This window comes from Pieris napi, chromosome Z (genome assembly GCF_905475465.1).
Source record: "Pieris napi chromosome Z, ilPieNapi1.2, whole genome shotgun sequence".
Taxonomy (NCBI): Eukaryota; Metazoa; Arthropoda; class Insecta; order Lepidoptera; family Pieridae; genus Pieris; species Pieris napi.
This window is the reverse complement of record NC_062259.1, coordinates 9,738,956-9,756,197: the sequence shown is the minus strand read 5'-3', so window position 1 is coordinate 9,756,197 and position 17,242 is coordinate 9,738,956. Positions and strand designations below refer to the sequence as shown.

At 33.6% G+C, this 17,242-nt stretch overlaps 1 protein-coding gene across 5 annotated transcripts in view; it reads right to left on the bottom strand.

The window, feature by feature from the left end:
• The window catches only part of LOC125062286 (FH1/FH2 domain-containing protein 3), a 44,632-nt gene that overhangs the window by 2,136 nt on the left and 25,254 nt on the right, over positions 1-17,242 (bottom strand). For 3 of the 5 annotated variants that reach the window (XM_047668083.1, XM_047668085.1, XM_047668087.1), the window contains 13 exons: positions 11,360-11,469; positions 9,537-9,595; positions 8,613-8,797; positions 7,413-7,894; positions 6,907-7,004; positions 6,381-6,716; positions 5,773-6,066; positions 4,932-5,423; positions 4,484-4,695; positions 3,740-3,862; positions 1,308-1,565; positions 361-575; positions 2-194 (listed from right to left, as the gene is read on the bottom strand). In XM_047668083.1, coding sequence (XP_047524039.1) covers positions 2-194; positions 361-575; positions 1,308-1,565; positions 3,740-3,862; positions 4,484-4,695; positions 4,932-5,423; positions 5,773-6,066; positions 6,381-6,716; positions 6,907-7,004; positions 7,413-7,894; positions 8,613-8,797; positions 9,537-9,595; positions 11,360-11,469 — 3,057 coding nt within the window. Of the gene's footprint in view, position 1; positions 195-360; positions 576-1,307; positions 1,566-3,739; positions 3,863-4,483; positions 4,696-4,931; positions 5,424-5,772; positions 6,067-6,380; positions 6,717-6,906; positions 7,005-7,412; positions 7,895-8,612; positions 8,798-9,536; positions 9,596-9,846; positions 10,007-11,359; positions 11,470-17,242 lie in introns of those variants that run through there. The other 2 variants (XM_047668088.1, XM_047668084.1) reach the window with 2 other exon arrangements.

Here is a 17,242-nt window from a genome sequence, read left to right as displayed (position 1 = left end):
CGTCAATAATCATGACTCCTCGAGTCTTATTGCGTTCTCGGTGGGTGGCCTTCTTTTGAATTTGTTGAAGTAAACGTTCCCTCGTCGTTCTGTACTCTAAGGCAAATTCGGCTATTCCTTTAAGGAAGTCAGTTGGTCGATTATTTGGTATCTCTACTTGTGGCACTCCGAGGTACAGCAAAAACTTTTCATATCTGTAACAGTATCTCATTGTTTTTTTTTGCCATTTTTACACAGTACATAAATAATGTAAATCGCTGCAGCGTCGTTATATCGCGTCGCAAGCATTCGCAAGCTTAGAGTACATTCTTAGTTCACTACTCAAGTTCTACTTACTTAAAGCTGGTAACAGTTGCTTACCTTTTTAAAATGAGATTTTTAATTTTAGTTAATAATACAATGCGTTCTGCAGCGTCTGTTATAAAATCGTTAATTTTCATTTTATACAAAGAGCCGTCGTGCTTTGCCACCCGCTTCATGTGATCCCACGCAGCTTTACAGTCCGCTTCTAGCTTGAGGAGGTTGTTGCTGAGTACGTCGAAGTCCACCTTCGACGCTCTTATAACAGGACCCAGCTTAATATTAAAATAAATAAAACAAACTTTTAGATATTTAATTATATGATGAGTCTGATTCTGAATAAAAATAACTTGTTAAAAGTAATTCATCACGCTACAGCATGTTACGGCCACCCCTATTTAACTATTCATAATATGGCACACCTAGCCTAAATTTGTTTTTTAAACTTCTCCAAACAATGGATTTCAATCGTATAAGGGTAATTTCGATATAAATGATAGTATTTGAAAAATTGTAGATAAACAGTTACGACAAGCACCCGTGTTTGGAAGCCTCGATCATCATAGGGAGCGTTCAAGTATTACGTAACGCAATTTTTTAAGATTTTAGCTCCCTCCCCCCCATGTAACGCACCATAACGTTTTTCTGTAAGTAATCCCCCAGTTTTTGTATTAAAATAAAAAATGTTACGTAACGCGTTGTTTAAATAGCTCCCCTCCCGCCCATGTAACGCACTGTAACGTTTCAAAAGACTCTCCCCAAATTGCGTTACGTAATACTTGAACGCTCCCATACTCAAATCCAATTTCAACGCGATCATTAATGAAATTCAGATTTACAAACAGGATCGTCCCGAATCCTACGAAAAATAGCAGATAAACTCAACCCTGGACCGGTAGATTTAATTTCTCGCATCAATTAAATCGGCGTGTTTAGGTTAAGACTTATTGACAGCTTTTTAAATAACTGTGGCCTAATAGCGGCTTTTATATAAAACAATATCTTACTTCGCTGAACAAGTCCGTTGTGTCCTCAAATTTATTTTTTATCATTTCACACAGATGAAACAACAGTGAATGCTTGTGAACGGTATCCTTCACTTCAGCAACTTTGGTCAAATATTCCAGCCGAAAGCCTTTCACTGGCGTTCCATTAAGAAAACTTCCAACCTCTCGCAACGTTGATAATATTATCTTAAACGTCCGGTTAGCCCTTAATAATTCAATTCCTTGTTTAAGGTCCAAAAGAGGCTCGGCAATTTCTTTCTGTAGACAAAACGTAAAAATATTTAGCTATACCATATAATTTTTATGACGTACACTACTCCTTTTAATTAATGTCTTTTATTGTTATAACAAATACTAAATAGAATGAAGAATATATACATGCATATAAAGTATATTCATAACAAAGCAGTGTTGTCCTATTGGCTTCAATGTCACATCCCGGGTTTTGCACTGATGCACTTTCTGTATATGTACGCTTTTAACTACTACTTGTCCTTCTAGTGAAAGAAAGCATCTTTTATCAAGCACAGAAGGCTGATCATCTATTTGCCTATTAGAAAAATCAATTGATCACCTACCAGATACATGAATCTAAGGGGACAGACTCTAAAGCCGGTTGCAGACCGAAAACTAAGCTATGCCAAGGCTAAACTAAGCTATGCCAAGGCTAAACTAAGCTATGCCAAGCAAGCTAGGCTAAGCTAAGCTAGAAATAAATAGCGTGCACACCAACAGCTAAGCCAAAGCTCAGTCAGTGTGGCGAAGGATGTGCAAAGGGTGTGCGGGGTAGCGGGAGGGGCTTAGCTTAGCTCGTGCAGCTGCGCATCGGCATACACAACTAACTTAGCTTCGCATATTTTAGTTAGCTCTCATAGCTTAGTTCACATAGTTTGCGGTCTGCAGACAAGTATGGAAAACTGCGTTAGCTATGCGAGATAAGCTAAACTAACTTAGCTTAGCTCCTGGTCTGCAACCCGTATTAGGCGAATGCTACACGCTCGATATTTATCGTGATATTTATCGTGATATTTATCTTGTATTTTTTTAGTATACTACACACTCGATACGAATCGCGTCAGTACGACGGTAAATTTCATTGAGTACACTCGTACATTTCGTGTTACAATATGAGTAACAATATTAAGAAAGCTTGCGTTGCCATTATTATTATTATTATTATCAGTATATGCTGATATACATCAATATCCAAGACTTTGAATTGTAAACATTTTCCGCTGCAGCACCAGATCGTTTCAAATCTGTTATTTTTTAAATTATTTTCGGTAGTTTGCCTAGTTTGCATTTGAGGTGTCCCATATGGCCGATTTACACGTATTAAGTTGACTAAAAATGTACTAAATATTAACTTAATTTTAAGTAACTTAACCCGTGTAAACAGTGAATTTAGTAAGAAGTTGTAAGTTAAAATTTAGTTGCAACTAAACAAGGTAGAATAGAATTTTGTCTATTTTTCGGTTAAGTTGGTGGGCGTGGCTAATCACTTGACACGTTTGGACAGGCAAAATTTAGTTAAATTTAAGTGAAAAGCATAAGCTGGCGGAGTCATTGCAAAGCTATGCTTTTGCTTTCGGCGCTGGAAGCTCAAAAACATATCCAAAACTATTTGTCCGATATGCGTATACAACAATTAATGAATAGTAGTAGAACCCCTTCCCCAATGAATAATAGTAGCCGTTTTACTCCTTCGCCTTCTTCAAATACGTATTACGTTGAGTCCCCAGAACCTTCACAATCATGTATTGGAGCATACAATACAGTAAATCCCCAATCAGGAAGAGAAAATCCTATAATATTTTGTTCTGTGGTCGTCCATCTTGAGCGAATAAATGAGTTTAACTAATTATTTAGTATTTTTACGTGTAAACGGTTACTTAAAATTTAGTTAAGACTTGGCAACTTAATACGTGTAAATCAGCCTATACTTATAGGTAATGTTTCTAATACAAGTATGAATTCTCTATATTATTCCGCCTCCATATATGCGCGTCCTCTTCCATCGCTGGCAGAATAAATACTGACGCGATAAATATCGAGCAGAGACTAGACGCTCGATATTTATCGACGATAATTGATACGGATCGTGGATTTTTAGATTTCTAGAAATCCAGCGATCCGTATCACGGATCGTGATACGCATGTACTACACGTCGTAATTTTGGATCACGATCCAAATATCACGATAAATATCGAGCGTGTAGCATTCGCCTTAGGGTTGTAACGACGCTAGTTTTTATTAATATTCATAATTACTCATTACTAGCTGGTAATCAGGGTATCTAACCGCACGGCCTTCAATATCAATAATACAGTCTCTGTTTACAATAAAGGGGCTTCAAGTGACCCAGGTTGGAATAACTATATGAACGGACACGAACAAAAAATAAAATCATTAAAATATTTGTTTGACAAACCTCTAAGTTATCAAAGTCTAGTTTGAAAACCCAAAGCTTTAACCTGGACGACAATTCGTTAATGGATGTGAGGGTTAACAGGAACTTTTCAGCGCTTCCCAAAGGCAAGTCCGGATTCGAGTACTGAAATCGATAAAATTGTAAATTAGTTTTATTTTTGTCTCTTATAATCTCTGTGATGCTACAGACATGTAAATCTATCTTCTATAAGTATATAAATGTTAAGAAAACGCGTGTACAAATCTCAACATATATTTGTCCAATCAAGTGTTAATTTCACGGTGTAAAGATTTACTTTAATTAAATAAGAGCACGTAATTGAGCTGGGGTGTAATTTTGTTCGTGTTGTAATGGGGTCCGTGTGCCACCATAGTTGGGACTTATTGTGGTAGAACCATATGGTTTGTTTTAGATAACATTACAACTTTTTTTTATTTTTTTTCATATATTTTATGCAATTTGTAATTTTTTATTGGAGCTTACATAGACCGTTTTATTTAATTAACAGAAACGATACATATGAATTGTACAAATACAACTATAATAGTTAAAAAAAAATATGCATTTGTTTTTGCAAATAATAAGATGTACGGGAAACGTCTGTGCCTGTATTGCTATTATCATATGGACCCAAAGAGAGGTTAAACAAGAGAATAGAATACAAATGAAGTTTGAGCACTACGTGTATTACGTGGCTGTGCACAACACGTTTAATTTTAATTTAATTAATTATTATAAAATAACCTGCGCTTCCTGTATTTTAATTTTTTCCTCTTCTGTAGGAAGAATTGTGAGGAGTTTTTCTATAGACTCACGCGCCATAACTGTAACATCCATTTTTAAAATAGCTGCCTTGATAGTTTGCGGTGGAGGGAGCTTTTTCATTGTTATATTTATTGCTGTAGATCGTTTATTATCTAAAATTAGATTTTCCTTTGGTTCTGCTTGAATTTTCTGTAAATTTAATAAATAAAATAAGAATATGATTTTTTAACAGACAAATTGAATAGTTTTGATGTATTAACAATTTAAAAAGCTTTTAATAAAATTATATCAAATTGCAAATATTTCTCTTACCTCCTATATTTTTGAGTATCCAAGTGATTACATGAAAAAAAAGAAAAATATTCAAATTAGGAACCAGTAACCATTAATTCAAATAGAATAGTTTATTTAATAATATTTATAATTACCATAAAATTAATATCATTTGGCCTCGTCTCGAAGAGATGTTCCCACATGGCCGTATCGATTTCTACTTTAGGAAGATCATCCCATATGAAGTGATCTTCCTTCATCGTTGGTGCTGGGGTTTCGTGGATCTCTCTCCAGAATAGTTTTAATGTTTTTTTATTTTTCTTCAAGGTAGATGAATCGGATTCATTTAAATTTTGAGGTTTTATCTCGTTAAGGCCGTACACTGGTGGCGGTGGTGGACCTTCAAATGATGGAGGCATATTTGGGGGTGGTGGTGGCGGTCCATTTTGTATTTTTATCACCACGGACTTTGCTTCGTCATCTGAATCCTCGCGCAGGTCAGAGAAATCCAGATCACATAGTTGAAAATCGCGATGGCGACAGGCTTTCCTCACCTCGTCCCAATTTAATTCTTTTTCCGAAACTATTTCCAAATTAAATTCCATTGTTTTTTGACATTTTTCTTTAGTTGGAGTTTTAACGATCTCTGAAAGATGTTTGTTTGATCGTAGTCATATCGTACTTAGGAAATTAAAAAAAGAAAACAGTATAATATCATAAAGTAGACATTATAAAGATACAAAATTTATCTTGAAATTTAACTCAATAGTAACAAATGTAACTTTTACTTCTATTAGAAATTTTCATAATAGTATATATTTATCTAAATAATTTTATATTATGTATTAATAATTACATTTTTGATGTTTCTAGTTTATATTTTAAAAATGTTTTTCCTTGTTGTGCTCTTAAATCTATGTACAGATTATCAGATGTGTTGCACTTCTTTCCTTTATTAACTTATTGTGTAGGTATACATTTTATTATTAACCTACCCTTGGTTTGAGATCTGGCCAGTTCTTCTTTAGCCTTTGAAACGATTCCGGCCATATCAGATACAAGTAACGGTTTCTCTTCTTGGACATGCTGAATTGGGCTAGTCAGTCTTTGCGCTAAATCCTTAATACTATGTTCCCTGTTTAAGAGAACTCCTCTATCGTCCTTCTCCGGTATTGTAGGGTCAATAAATTTATTCCACTTAGGGGATAAATTATCAACGGGATTTACAGTGTGACCTAATGTTCCGTTTTCAATTCTCTGTTGTAGACCCGATGTATATCTTTGGTTACCTGTTGATAGTAATATCATTTTAGTATTGTGTAGTAAGACACTGTGTGACATAAATGTATCGGTACAGATTGCCTACATGAATTTTAAGAATAACATGTGATCTCTAGAAGTTATAACTATATTTATATAAGGGCATAATATAATATGTTAATAGTACGTGTTTGACTTAATATTATTCGTATTGATACAGAAGCAAAAGACTAGACAGAACTAGACAAGACTAGACAAAACTTGGTACAAGAGAACGATGTTTTTACAGAGAATAAAATTATTACAGCAAAAACATTCCACAAACAACGATTAGCGAACAAACCATTAATTAATACATCCGGTAAGTTGTCCCGGGTCGAGGTGCCTTCTTGGTCTTCTGCATTCTCTTCTCCGCTGTTACAAAGTGTATTTCTGGGTAAGCAATCATTGCTAGCTTCGAGTTTGTTCCCCTTTATTTGAAATAGGGCATTGATAATTTCACTGGAGCTACTTTGAAGCTCTAATTGTTGAATGTGATGCGCTTGCCTGGCGCATCTATCTCGCCTTTTTCGTAAAGATGAAGTCTCTTTACGTTCTGGGAGCGACGGGGAACTCGAAGCTCGTAAGGAATATATATTTTTCTGCTCACACTCCAAACTAGATAACATACCTTGGTCTGCTGATGTTAGTGAAAATGCAAAAATTAATTATTAAGCCATAATCGAACACTTAAAAATATTAACACGTGCAATTAGATAATTTACATTGAATAGATTAAGTACGCTCTAAGTTGTATAACGCGATATCTATTCCTAATTGTTTTATATGCATGCAAAAACCAAACGAATAGTATGCTCTGAAGTTATTACCTTTCTCTTTCATTTGGTATCTTTTAGATTTTCGGAAGTCATTTGTGACGTTAATATTTCTTCTCCTTATAGATTTTAGTATTGAGTCATCCAACTGTCTGAAAATACATGACAGAATGTTTAGTTGTTTATAGCCAAGATTTATGGTAATTAATAAAAAATGTCGTTATTGCGCACCCTTGTTGGTAAAATTCAGGTTTAACAGGATTTAATTGCAAGCCCATTTTCATAAAACAAACAAACCAAAAATAATACGTCGAGTTGAGACTATATTTTATGAAAACAACCACGAAATCTGTTTAGAGGTTTTTAATATTAGAGTTTAAGTGCATTTATGGAGACCGACCAATACATTAGGATTTTTTTTTGTATATACTATTATTTTTAAACCGATCATTTTTGTACAATTTTTTTGAAAGCACGCGGCTACTTTATTTTTAATTCATATACTTATTACGCATCTAGTGGGATTAAATATACTAAAAACGAAACCATAAAATTATTACTTCACAGCTGATCCACTCTCCATTCCATCTTCGTATATCAGAACTGCATCATATATATGTAGTTGCCTTAAAAGGTCCAAATCCGTGCCCTGTCTGGACATATAGAACTGGATAATATCATCTATCCCTTGGTCATGAAGGGCGTCTACTTGATCATAATACGTATCCTTATCTGGTATATTTATTAAACACAAATTTATTAAACTAGTTGCACATATGAGAAGTTCCGTATCCGATGCATCAAAGTCTTGAAGAATTTTGATGACATTGTACCACGGAGATCTGCCGTTGGATTTTTCAACCACGTTCATGGCATCGATGAGGAGAAGACTGTTGCCCTCAGTGTATTCGACGAATATAGAAAGTAGCTTAAGTGTCGTCTTGACCACATGCCGGAAATTACTTGAAATCAACGAGTACTGCCATTGTATACACCCCTTATGATTCATGACTCCATGCATACCGTCCACATAAATGAGTATCTGAAACGAGATTATATTGAATGTAGAATTTCATATAAATAAAGATAATTTTGATGGAGTGGAAAACTTTGTATAGACTTTCTGGTCGGACCGGTGCAGGTGACCTATGTTTCGTATAACTGCGCATAAAAAGTACCGGTTCCAAAGGATACAAAATCATACCTATATTATGACAATATGCTGACTGGAGAGAAAATAAGACGAACTAGAACTGTAAAAATTGAATACGTTAGTATTCGAGCATTTCATTTTAATATTTTGTACACCATGAAATTAAACATACATTTTATTAAACAAACAAGTGATGCAACTTTTTTGCTTAGTTTGTTTTTGTTTCCGGTTTAGTTTTTTTTCTTAAAACTATATGTAATATGTATTTTTGCACTTCTTGCCTACCTTATCGAATTTAATACATTTTTTTCTTTACTCACAATGGTTGCCTGGAAGAGATTGCTCGAAAGCGCCAGTTGCCCTCCTTTTCATTTAATTATGTACAATTTTTATATTTAATAAATAAAATATTACTACATTTTATCCTGATTCTGCACACATTAAGTAATTGGTAATAATTAATATGTAGAGAAGGAAGTAAAACAGTAGGGAAGGAAAACTGATATCAAAATTGACATTGATGTGGCGATTGGTCGATAACACATTTTCGGCGAATCGCAGATCTGTGCCGAAAGAAAAGATAAACTCGATATAGAAATTTGCTTACTTGTCCGAGGGCTCGTAAAATGTAGTCAAGGTAAGTTTGATCCTCCTTCGCACTGACTTGCATAAGACAATCAAGGCCATTATTAGCCACAAATTCATGCACCAAGTCCTTATCAGACTGTAACATCTGCTTCACGGCAAACAAAGCCCGCCGCAGGTCCTTTCCTTGGGAATGTAGAAGACGTTCTGAAATGAAAGAAATCACATATATACCTTAACTTCAATCACATATAACCTTGGTTATACTCTAGGCCTCAAATTTCTGCATCGATGTCGTGATCATTTTCTTTTCTTTATAGGCAAATAGATGATCAGCTTTCTGTGACTGACATACACCGTTGACTTTTAAGTCTAAGGCCTCACGAGGTTTACCTTCACCGCACGAAGGTGTGTTAAATGCGCACATAAAAAGAGAAGTCCATTGACTACAGCCGTGATTTGAAACTAGAACTAAAAGTAATACATACTGTATTAAATACATATCAGTCATTAATAATGTTTTGGAGGATGGCTCTACCATATCAGCGTCATTAATTGTATCTGATGGGAATGATGCAATAATTAAGATTATAAAATGTTAAGTTACCCCCCATTTCTGCCGCAGCAAAGAGCTGATGATCTAGAAACGCCTTAACAGATCCTTAAAAAAATCGGAGCAACATCAATTATGTAAGTCTTAAGAAAAAAACGCATCATATTTTGCCACCCATTTTTTGCGACGCGGGTAGGAAAACATTAATCCTTCGGATCAATCGTGGTCGCTTTTATCTGTTCTGTGTCAATTTATTATGCCAATTTAGAGGTTTAAAATTAAGTATCAATAAACACAATTTTAAATGGAAACTAATTATTTAACTTATTAATATTACATATTTTATTAATTTAGGCATATTTATATAGGTTATGTAATAATAATACTACTTACCAGTGATAGCATGTACTCGTACCGATAATTGAGTGCGCAGTACCAAAGCATTTTTGCGACTGGAATTAAAAATAAAATATTTATTTATTGTCAAAAAACATTAAATCCTTTCGCAAAAACGCACGCAAGGGAGCCTTATTACCTAACAAAAACTAAACAAAATCAATAGTGTTCTATGATAAAAAAATTAAGATCTTCGCAGAAAGCTTAACACTTTTGTATTGCAAATAAAATAAGATTAAAAAAATACACCTTATATTTGTAGTGCAAAATCGCTACTGAAAATATACAAAACGACATGAACACTCACTCTTCATCCAGATCTATAAACTGATCAAAATCTTCGAAATCACAATTTTCATCACTGTCTACAGCCAGGATGACGAATTTAAAAAAAGGTTCTATTTTAAAAAAACAATTTTACTTAAACAGTATTTTAGAGCCAAATGACGTCTATAGTCGATGCTCGCTACTACTCGTGTGAAGATCGAAAAAAAAAACCTTCGATTCATTTTACTTAAACCATATAACATGGTGTTCATAAATTTTATACACAATTTTGTTATGTTAATCCAAAAGTTCTTTAATCTAACCAGAGATATTTGATGTAAGATAGCTTGTTACAACTAGTAAAAGGAAGTAAAAATTAATTAAAAATCGTACTAAATAGTTATAGAAGATTTCTAAAATGCGCGGTATACAAAATATATAAAAAAATACATGTCCAATTCATTAATAAATCAAATAGTTTTATTTCAAACAACCTATGTATTAAGCGGTATAGTGCAAGTTCATTGTTGATGCTCTCTCGTTTTTCTTTAAGATTCGTCTTCGTTGCGATTCAATTGCTTAGCAAAAACGGTATCTTCATATACAATTATAGTTCTAACGACTAGATTTTCCATACTTTCCATATTGTTACATTAACGCAAGCCAATACTTTCCATAACAATGTTCACAACACTAAAATTCACACGCAGTGTGGAGTTATAATAAACAAAATCATTGTTATAATAAAAAACCAAAATTTTAAGTAGTAATATCCGTAGGTAACACATATTGTAGTTATAATCGTGAATTAATTGATAGATTTGACACAATAAAAGATAACGTCAAATTGCATTTAATCTTTCGGGTTACACCTATTCTTACAAATAAAATAACAGTTAATAATAATAATTATCTATTATAAGTAACACTCGCAAATGCTAAATAAAAATCGCATCGCTAGATAATTTAAAAAATATGACACCCTGGTTTTATACTTTATAGAATAATTTGATAGATGATTATATTATATTGCGTCGTGGGGACTATGATGCGTTTGATTGTTTGATAGTAGGGTGACGAGGAAGTCTGCTATTTTACCTATACTATATTGTATATATGGTCATTTAGAACACCTCTAGGTATAGTTAGTTTTATGATATCAAAATTAACAAATGTACTCAGAGATCTAAATGTTCACCACAGACCCAGTCATTACCTCTGAGGCGCAACAGGCTTCAGTTGGTTCTCTTCGATTCTACGCATTTTTCTTCACGCTAGAGATTTTAAGGCGTAGCTTTTCTAAGAGGCTGTACACTCGCTTTTTAATTCAGGCATCATGGTCAGATCATCTTATCTGATAGTTTTACAATATCCGGCACATCGTACTTTTACCGTACCACTCGGAGGCTAAAATGGTACCTAACTACCCCCAACTGATCTTAAATCTGATATGACTAACTAACTCGCTCAACCTAATTAGAGATCATTTAACGGTCGACTCTGAGTACTGTAAGACTTATTCTAAATAATGTTATTAATTTATTAAAATCTACCTTTCTTGTAGCCCTTCTATTTCTTCATCTTGTTCAGCTAAAGTTAGATCAAGGTCTAAATAAGGTCCATAGTCACCGTCCTTAAACACCTGAAGAGTGGCATCATCCAACTGAAAGCAGGTAATCATTATTAAGCGGCATCTCTTGAAAACTTAAGGAGAATGTGATTGCGTTAAACCTTACGTTGTACTTCTCATTAAATTTATAATATCTCCTTAAATATAGACCTCTTGTATTTTATAGAAGAAAATGTTTAAAATAATGATAATTAAATGGATTTTTTCTGTAATCCAAAACTAATCCTAAAATCCTAAATGTTTTCCAAAACGATTTTCAAAATTTATTTTCATAGATTTCTAATAAACGACATAATTATTGAATAATTTTTAAATTATTGAATAATTATGTCGTTTATTAGACGTGAACAACGTGAATTCATTGTTAATACGATATAGGTGAGAAGTTGGGCGTTATTGGCATTTATCCAGAACTGATAGTGTGGAAATCAGCACGTCGTTTTAGCATGCACGAATGTACGTTGTTTTTTTATTTTTTACTACTTGTCGCTATATATGTTTGGCATTTGTTTCTTGTGTAACTTGTAAATAAATTGTATGTAAATTTTTTAATTTTTTTTTTAATTATAAAGGTAGACCTATATTTAGAATTGGGTCGTTGCACATTCGAAGTAGTGTGAATTGGTTTCATTGAATTAATATTTTGACTGCTACACCAATTTACTTGTTATAAAATATTATGTTTATAATTTAATATAACACTTTCATCATTAGTGAATGAGTATCTGTCCATCATTATCATATTTATTTTTGTGACATTATTCCATGGGTTGGTACAAAGGTATAATAAAGTTGGTAAAGTTTAAGCACTAACATTACGTCAGTCTTTCTCAATACGTAGACGTAGTTAAAAATACATTTAGTATATCTTAATCCAAGTAGATAGTTGAAGAATGCACTGGTTTTCAACAGATCGATTGTTTTTCTTGTAAGTGTACCTACTAACTGCTTACAGGCACCCTATGCCATTCAGAGTTAAGACAGAGCGAACTATGACTGCTAATGTCAAAAACTTTATGGATTTTTTGATTATCTACCTTACCTCGTACCAATAAAAGTGCCCAACAGACATTTGAACCATGAAACATTTTCTTACAGATGTAATCGTATCGTAGGCATAACTCATGTAAGCTCATACAGAATGATTGTGGCAACTATTCAGAAAGACATACATCACGTTCGTTTAAATATAATCGAAGTAATACTAATTTAACAATGACTTAGTAAATACGATTAATAAGTTGCTTAATGTTGAGAATCTCTCCTTTAGCAGTAGCGCCATTAACGTTAGTCAGCAAACGTCTTAAACATAAGGGACTTAAAAGTTCTAGGCTAAGCAGTTACTGTAAATATTTAAAAGAACTTGTAGGTCAAGTAAAATAGGTTGCTCTGCAAAGCTAATAATGGAACATCTGGGTCATGACACGTTTTTTGTTAGTGGAATCCCCAATAAATGGTAATATAAACCACGAAATAGATTAATTTGTTGGAATGGTCATCAGTACAAGTAATTATTTACGCAGAATTAAAAGAGTTTAAGCCATTAGGCTATTTTGAATTCAGAAAAAGTTTAAGTTTTTAAAAAAAGACAATTGAATCTTTGGATGTCAGGATCAAACTAAGACGGTTACTAGAGTTCGTCCCGATACGGAAAATTATTATTCTTTTTGTGTATCAAATGACTAGTTTCGGCAATAATTTGATTTGAAAATCTGTTCCAAAGATTTGGAAGTCAATCTTTGTCAGTTCGAAGATGTAGCAACCGGACGTTAGGGCCGATTTACATTATCTTAGTGTTTAGGAGAGTGCTTTAGTACAACTTGAAAGGCAAGTTCTTTAGCGTAGCGTTTACTAAAGCAAGTAGCGTTTACATGTTTCAACTAAAGTACTATCCTAAAGCACTCTCCTAAACACTAAGATAATGTAAATCGGCCTTTAGCTATATATATTTTTTACCCTATTACTTATTATTAGTACAGAATCTGGTTACTTCAACCCCAGATTCTAATTTTGATTACAAGTTAAGCACAATATGTAAAATTCAATTTCTGGATCGCATGGAATCAGAGTTAGATACCACGGTTGTCATTCGTGCTTTCTACCGGTGTACGATTTATAAAAATCAATTCCGTAGTAGCGAAGAATCTGACAAAGTTTTCTTAAGTAGATTCTGTCAACAAGTTGTAGCAACGACTCTTTAACAGTTTGGAGTGAAGATTTTCACACATCCTAGCAAAATAGACCAGATTCAGTTTTAACGGTAATATTACTTGCTCGTTAATGATGGTACTGACACTTTGGCAGATCATTTAAGATAATATGCATTGTGTGTATATGTATGAAACCGGTTTGTTGCTGCAGGCCGTAATTCATGTATTGTCTGTATAGGGACGCCGACTGTTTTTTGATGTTTGACGACATTATTTATTTGTGTTATTTGTTTACCGATGGTGTAGAACTAATATATAAATATCGGAACCGACAGATGTGCTATGTTCAAACTCAAACTCAAAATATCTTTATTCAAGTGGGTAACCAAGTACACTTTTGAATTGTCAAGTTAAATTAATTGTAAATTTACATTTACTACCAGTTCGCAAGTCAAGGGCGTAGAGCGGGTAAGAAGAACTGGCAAGAAACTTTCCGCCACTCTTTTTAATCGCCAAGTATTGTCATACAAATTGTTTGAACTGGAGCAAATCAATCCCAAGGATTAGGATCATTTAAGTATTCCTCAAATTTATAAAACGCTTTATTGATTAATTTCCGTTTAACGAGGGCTTTGAATTTATTTAGTGATAATACTCTAATTTCGCTTGGGAGTTTGTTGTTCACACATCCTAAATACAAAACCATTCTCGAAACCACTTGACCACGCTTCGCTGTGGCACATTGTGATGGAATGGTTGAGAAATGAGAAACAAAACAAAGAAAACATTATAAACAAAAAATATATAAAAACAATCCTTGATGCGGATTATATATCATGCTAAAATTTCAGCTCGATCGGTGCAGCCCTGCGATTCTGTAACTCACTTTTCGAACTCACACAGCGGTTTTTGCATCGGCGGTCGCTCTCAAATCAGTCGTGAAGCAGTCATTTTATGATTTGGCATTCTGATAAACAATAAACTACAAGCTCCCACCTTTTCAGAATGCCAAATCATAAAATGACTGCTTCACGACTGATTTGAGAGCGACCGCCGATGCGAAAAACGCTGTGTGAGTTCGAAAAGTGAGTTACAGAATCCCAGGGCAGAACTTTTTGAGTTTTTGAAGCGTACACAAACCAACATTATATTTTTATATATACTATTGAATTGACACTTACAATGGGGTAAGTAGAAAAATAAACGATGTTGTTATAAATGAAAACTGGGCATGTTGTAGGCTTTTGAAGGCGAGCAAGTGAGCGCTGTGTACAACCCGAAGCAATTGCGCTTTCGCATGGATAAAATATAGATAAATGAACGTCGCTTGGATAGCCACGAATACGATTGTCAAAGATGAAATCATATACTATAATATTTAGAAATTGTTCTTATTAAAAAATGTTTTGGTTATATAGTAAAATACATATGATATATTTTTCATCTTTATTAAAAAGGCTTTCTGCGACAGCCCTGATACCGCGTACTATTCGGAGTCAGTTAACTTTGTAACAAGGTACACGTTACTCGTTTGACACTTGTCTGTCTCATCTTATGAGCCACGTAGAAAAGTATTTTTTTAGGTTAAACCTCATTTATCTTTTAATATTTACAAAATTGTAAATGTAGATACATTTACAAAACCTGGTAATTTTTGCAATAGGTAAGATGTGGTCTGTCCAAACGGATATATTTGAATCCTAGGACGTCCAAGTAACTACCGTAAACCAAACAAATAAATTCAAGTAGATTCGAAAAATTAAATATTTTATACTAATAAATTTAATTTTGCTCTGGTATCCTTTTATTACCATACAGCTGTACTCGTATAATCCATTACAATATCTCTAAGGATAGATTAATAACTATAATAATGTACCTAAAGTGAAACTCAGCTACGAAATTTAACGCCTTTGTTAACGACTAGATTACAAAAGATCAAAGCTTACGATTAGATATAGAACTTTAGTGAATGACATAAATAATCTTTAACTTAATGAATGTCTCAGAGTTCGCAGTATACTGTATAGTCTCATAAAGATTTAAACTACTACTTTGGGCTTTACTTTAGATTGGATTCATCATCATTATCAGCCATTTTTTGGGTCCATCTTTGGACGAAGACCGAGGAGGTCTTTTCATTTTTCTCCTATTCGACCGGCATTGCGTCTGCATGCTTTGTGATGACGTCGATCTATCTCGTCTGTGATCGGCTAGGCGTTCTTATGTTCTGCCAAGGTCTATTCAAGGAGCTTTCAGGTCCATCGGGAATTGTTCTTGCGCGCTATGTAGCCCACCCGTTTTAAGATTGGTAATACCTATCTTTAATATGACGTCACAATTGTATTTAAAGAAATGATTAAAGATCGCGAACCATCTGCGAACTATCTTGAAACATGTTTACTTTATTCCAATTAATCAGACACAAAGTTGGTGATTGTAAAAGAATGGCCTTGATAACTTTTTATAGAGAAATAATCTAGACAAGCGCATGGTCAATGTACGGATGGCTTTTTTCTTTCTCTGCTTGTATATTTTAATTGTATTATTACTAAACCAGTAAATTCGTTAGAAACTTAATCTTGTAAAGGGATTATGTGAAAACACAATATTTTGTTTGACGTTATTCTTTTGAATGTGCCCTATCCTTAATAAACATGTAATAATTTTGAAAAAAAAAAAAACAAAACACAAGACCGGATGCTATCTAAATGTCAGGTGATGTCGAAATAACAACAATTTTTTTGATAAATTTCTTTTATTTCATCAAGCTCTAGTCGGAAAGCAATGTTTTTATTCAATAATTAATTCAATATTAGACAGTTCAGTGTATTAAATTGAATTGATTGATTTAGCCTTTGGTTTATTAGGTTCTTGTTAACCACAAAAGGGTTTGTTGAACATCTATTAATTTTTCTCTATCATAGAAAGCCCTGGTTTTATCATGGCGATGTCGATACGTAGGCTGACATATATAAATAAATATTCTGTTTAGTAGTTTCTGCCTTAAAAGCCTAGCCTAGGTGTAGCCTACTTATAGCATAGCATATATATTATATATATATATATATATATATACTTAGCCGTAGCTTATATTTGTAGAATTAGCTTGCAAAATTGCATTTGTTTATTCTCCCAAACGATGACTTTACCTCGTGCGCGATTACGTGCCACTCTCACCTGAGAGCGAACAAATATTTAGAACAGATAATTTTAGCTGCCACGATGACTAAGTTGTATTACTAATGATACTTTATTAAAATAAACACACACGTTACAGTGTCATTTATAAACTTACTACAGGCCTCAATTAAATATATTCTGACAGAGAAATGCATTAAACAGCAGTGTTTCCCAACGTTTTTTGTGCCATGCCCCACCTTAGTCCACCTAAAATTCTTAAACCCCCCCCCCCCCCCCCCCCCCCCATGTAACATACATAATAATATATTCAAAAAAAAAATTTGTTCACTTAAGGAAGACATCACTAGGAAATTGTTAACGACACAATAAATAAATTTTCAAAACATATGGAAAACTGAAATCCAAATTCTAAATGAATTTAATAAAGATTTTTCTTTATTAAGTGAGATCCTTGTGCTTGATGCTTACTGCACAGAGATTTTATATTTGGTTTGACTTCAGTGTCACGTCTC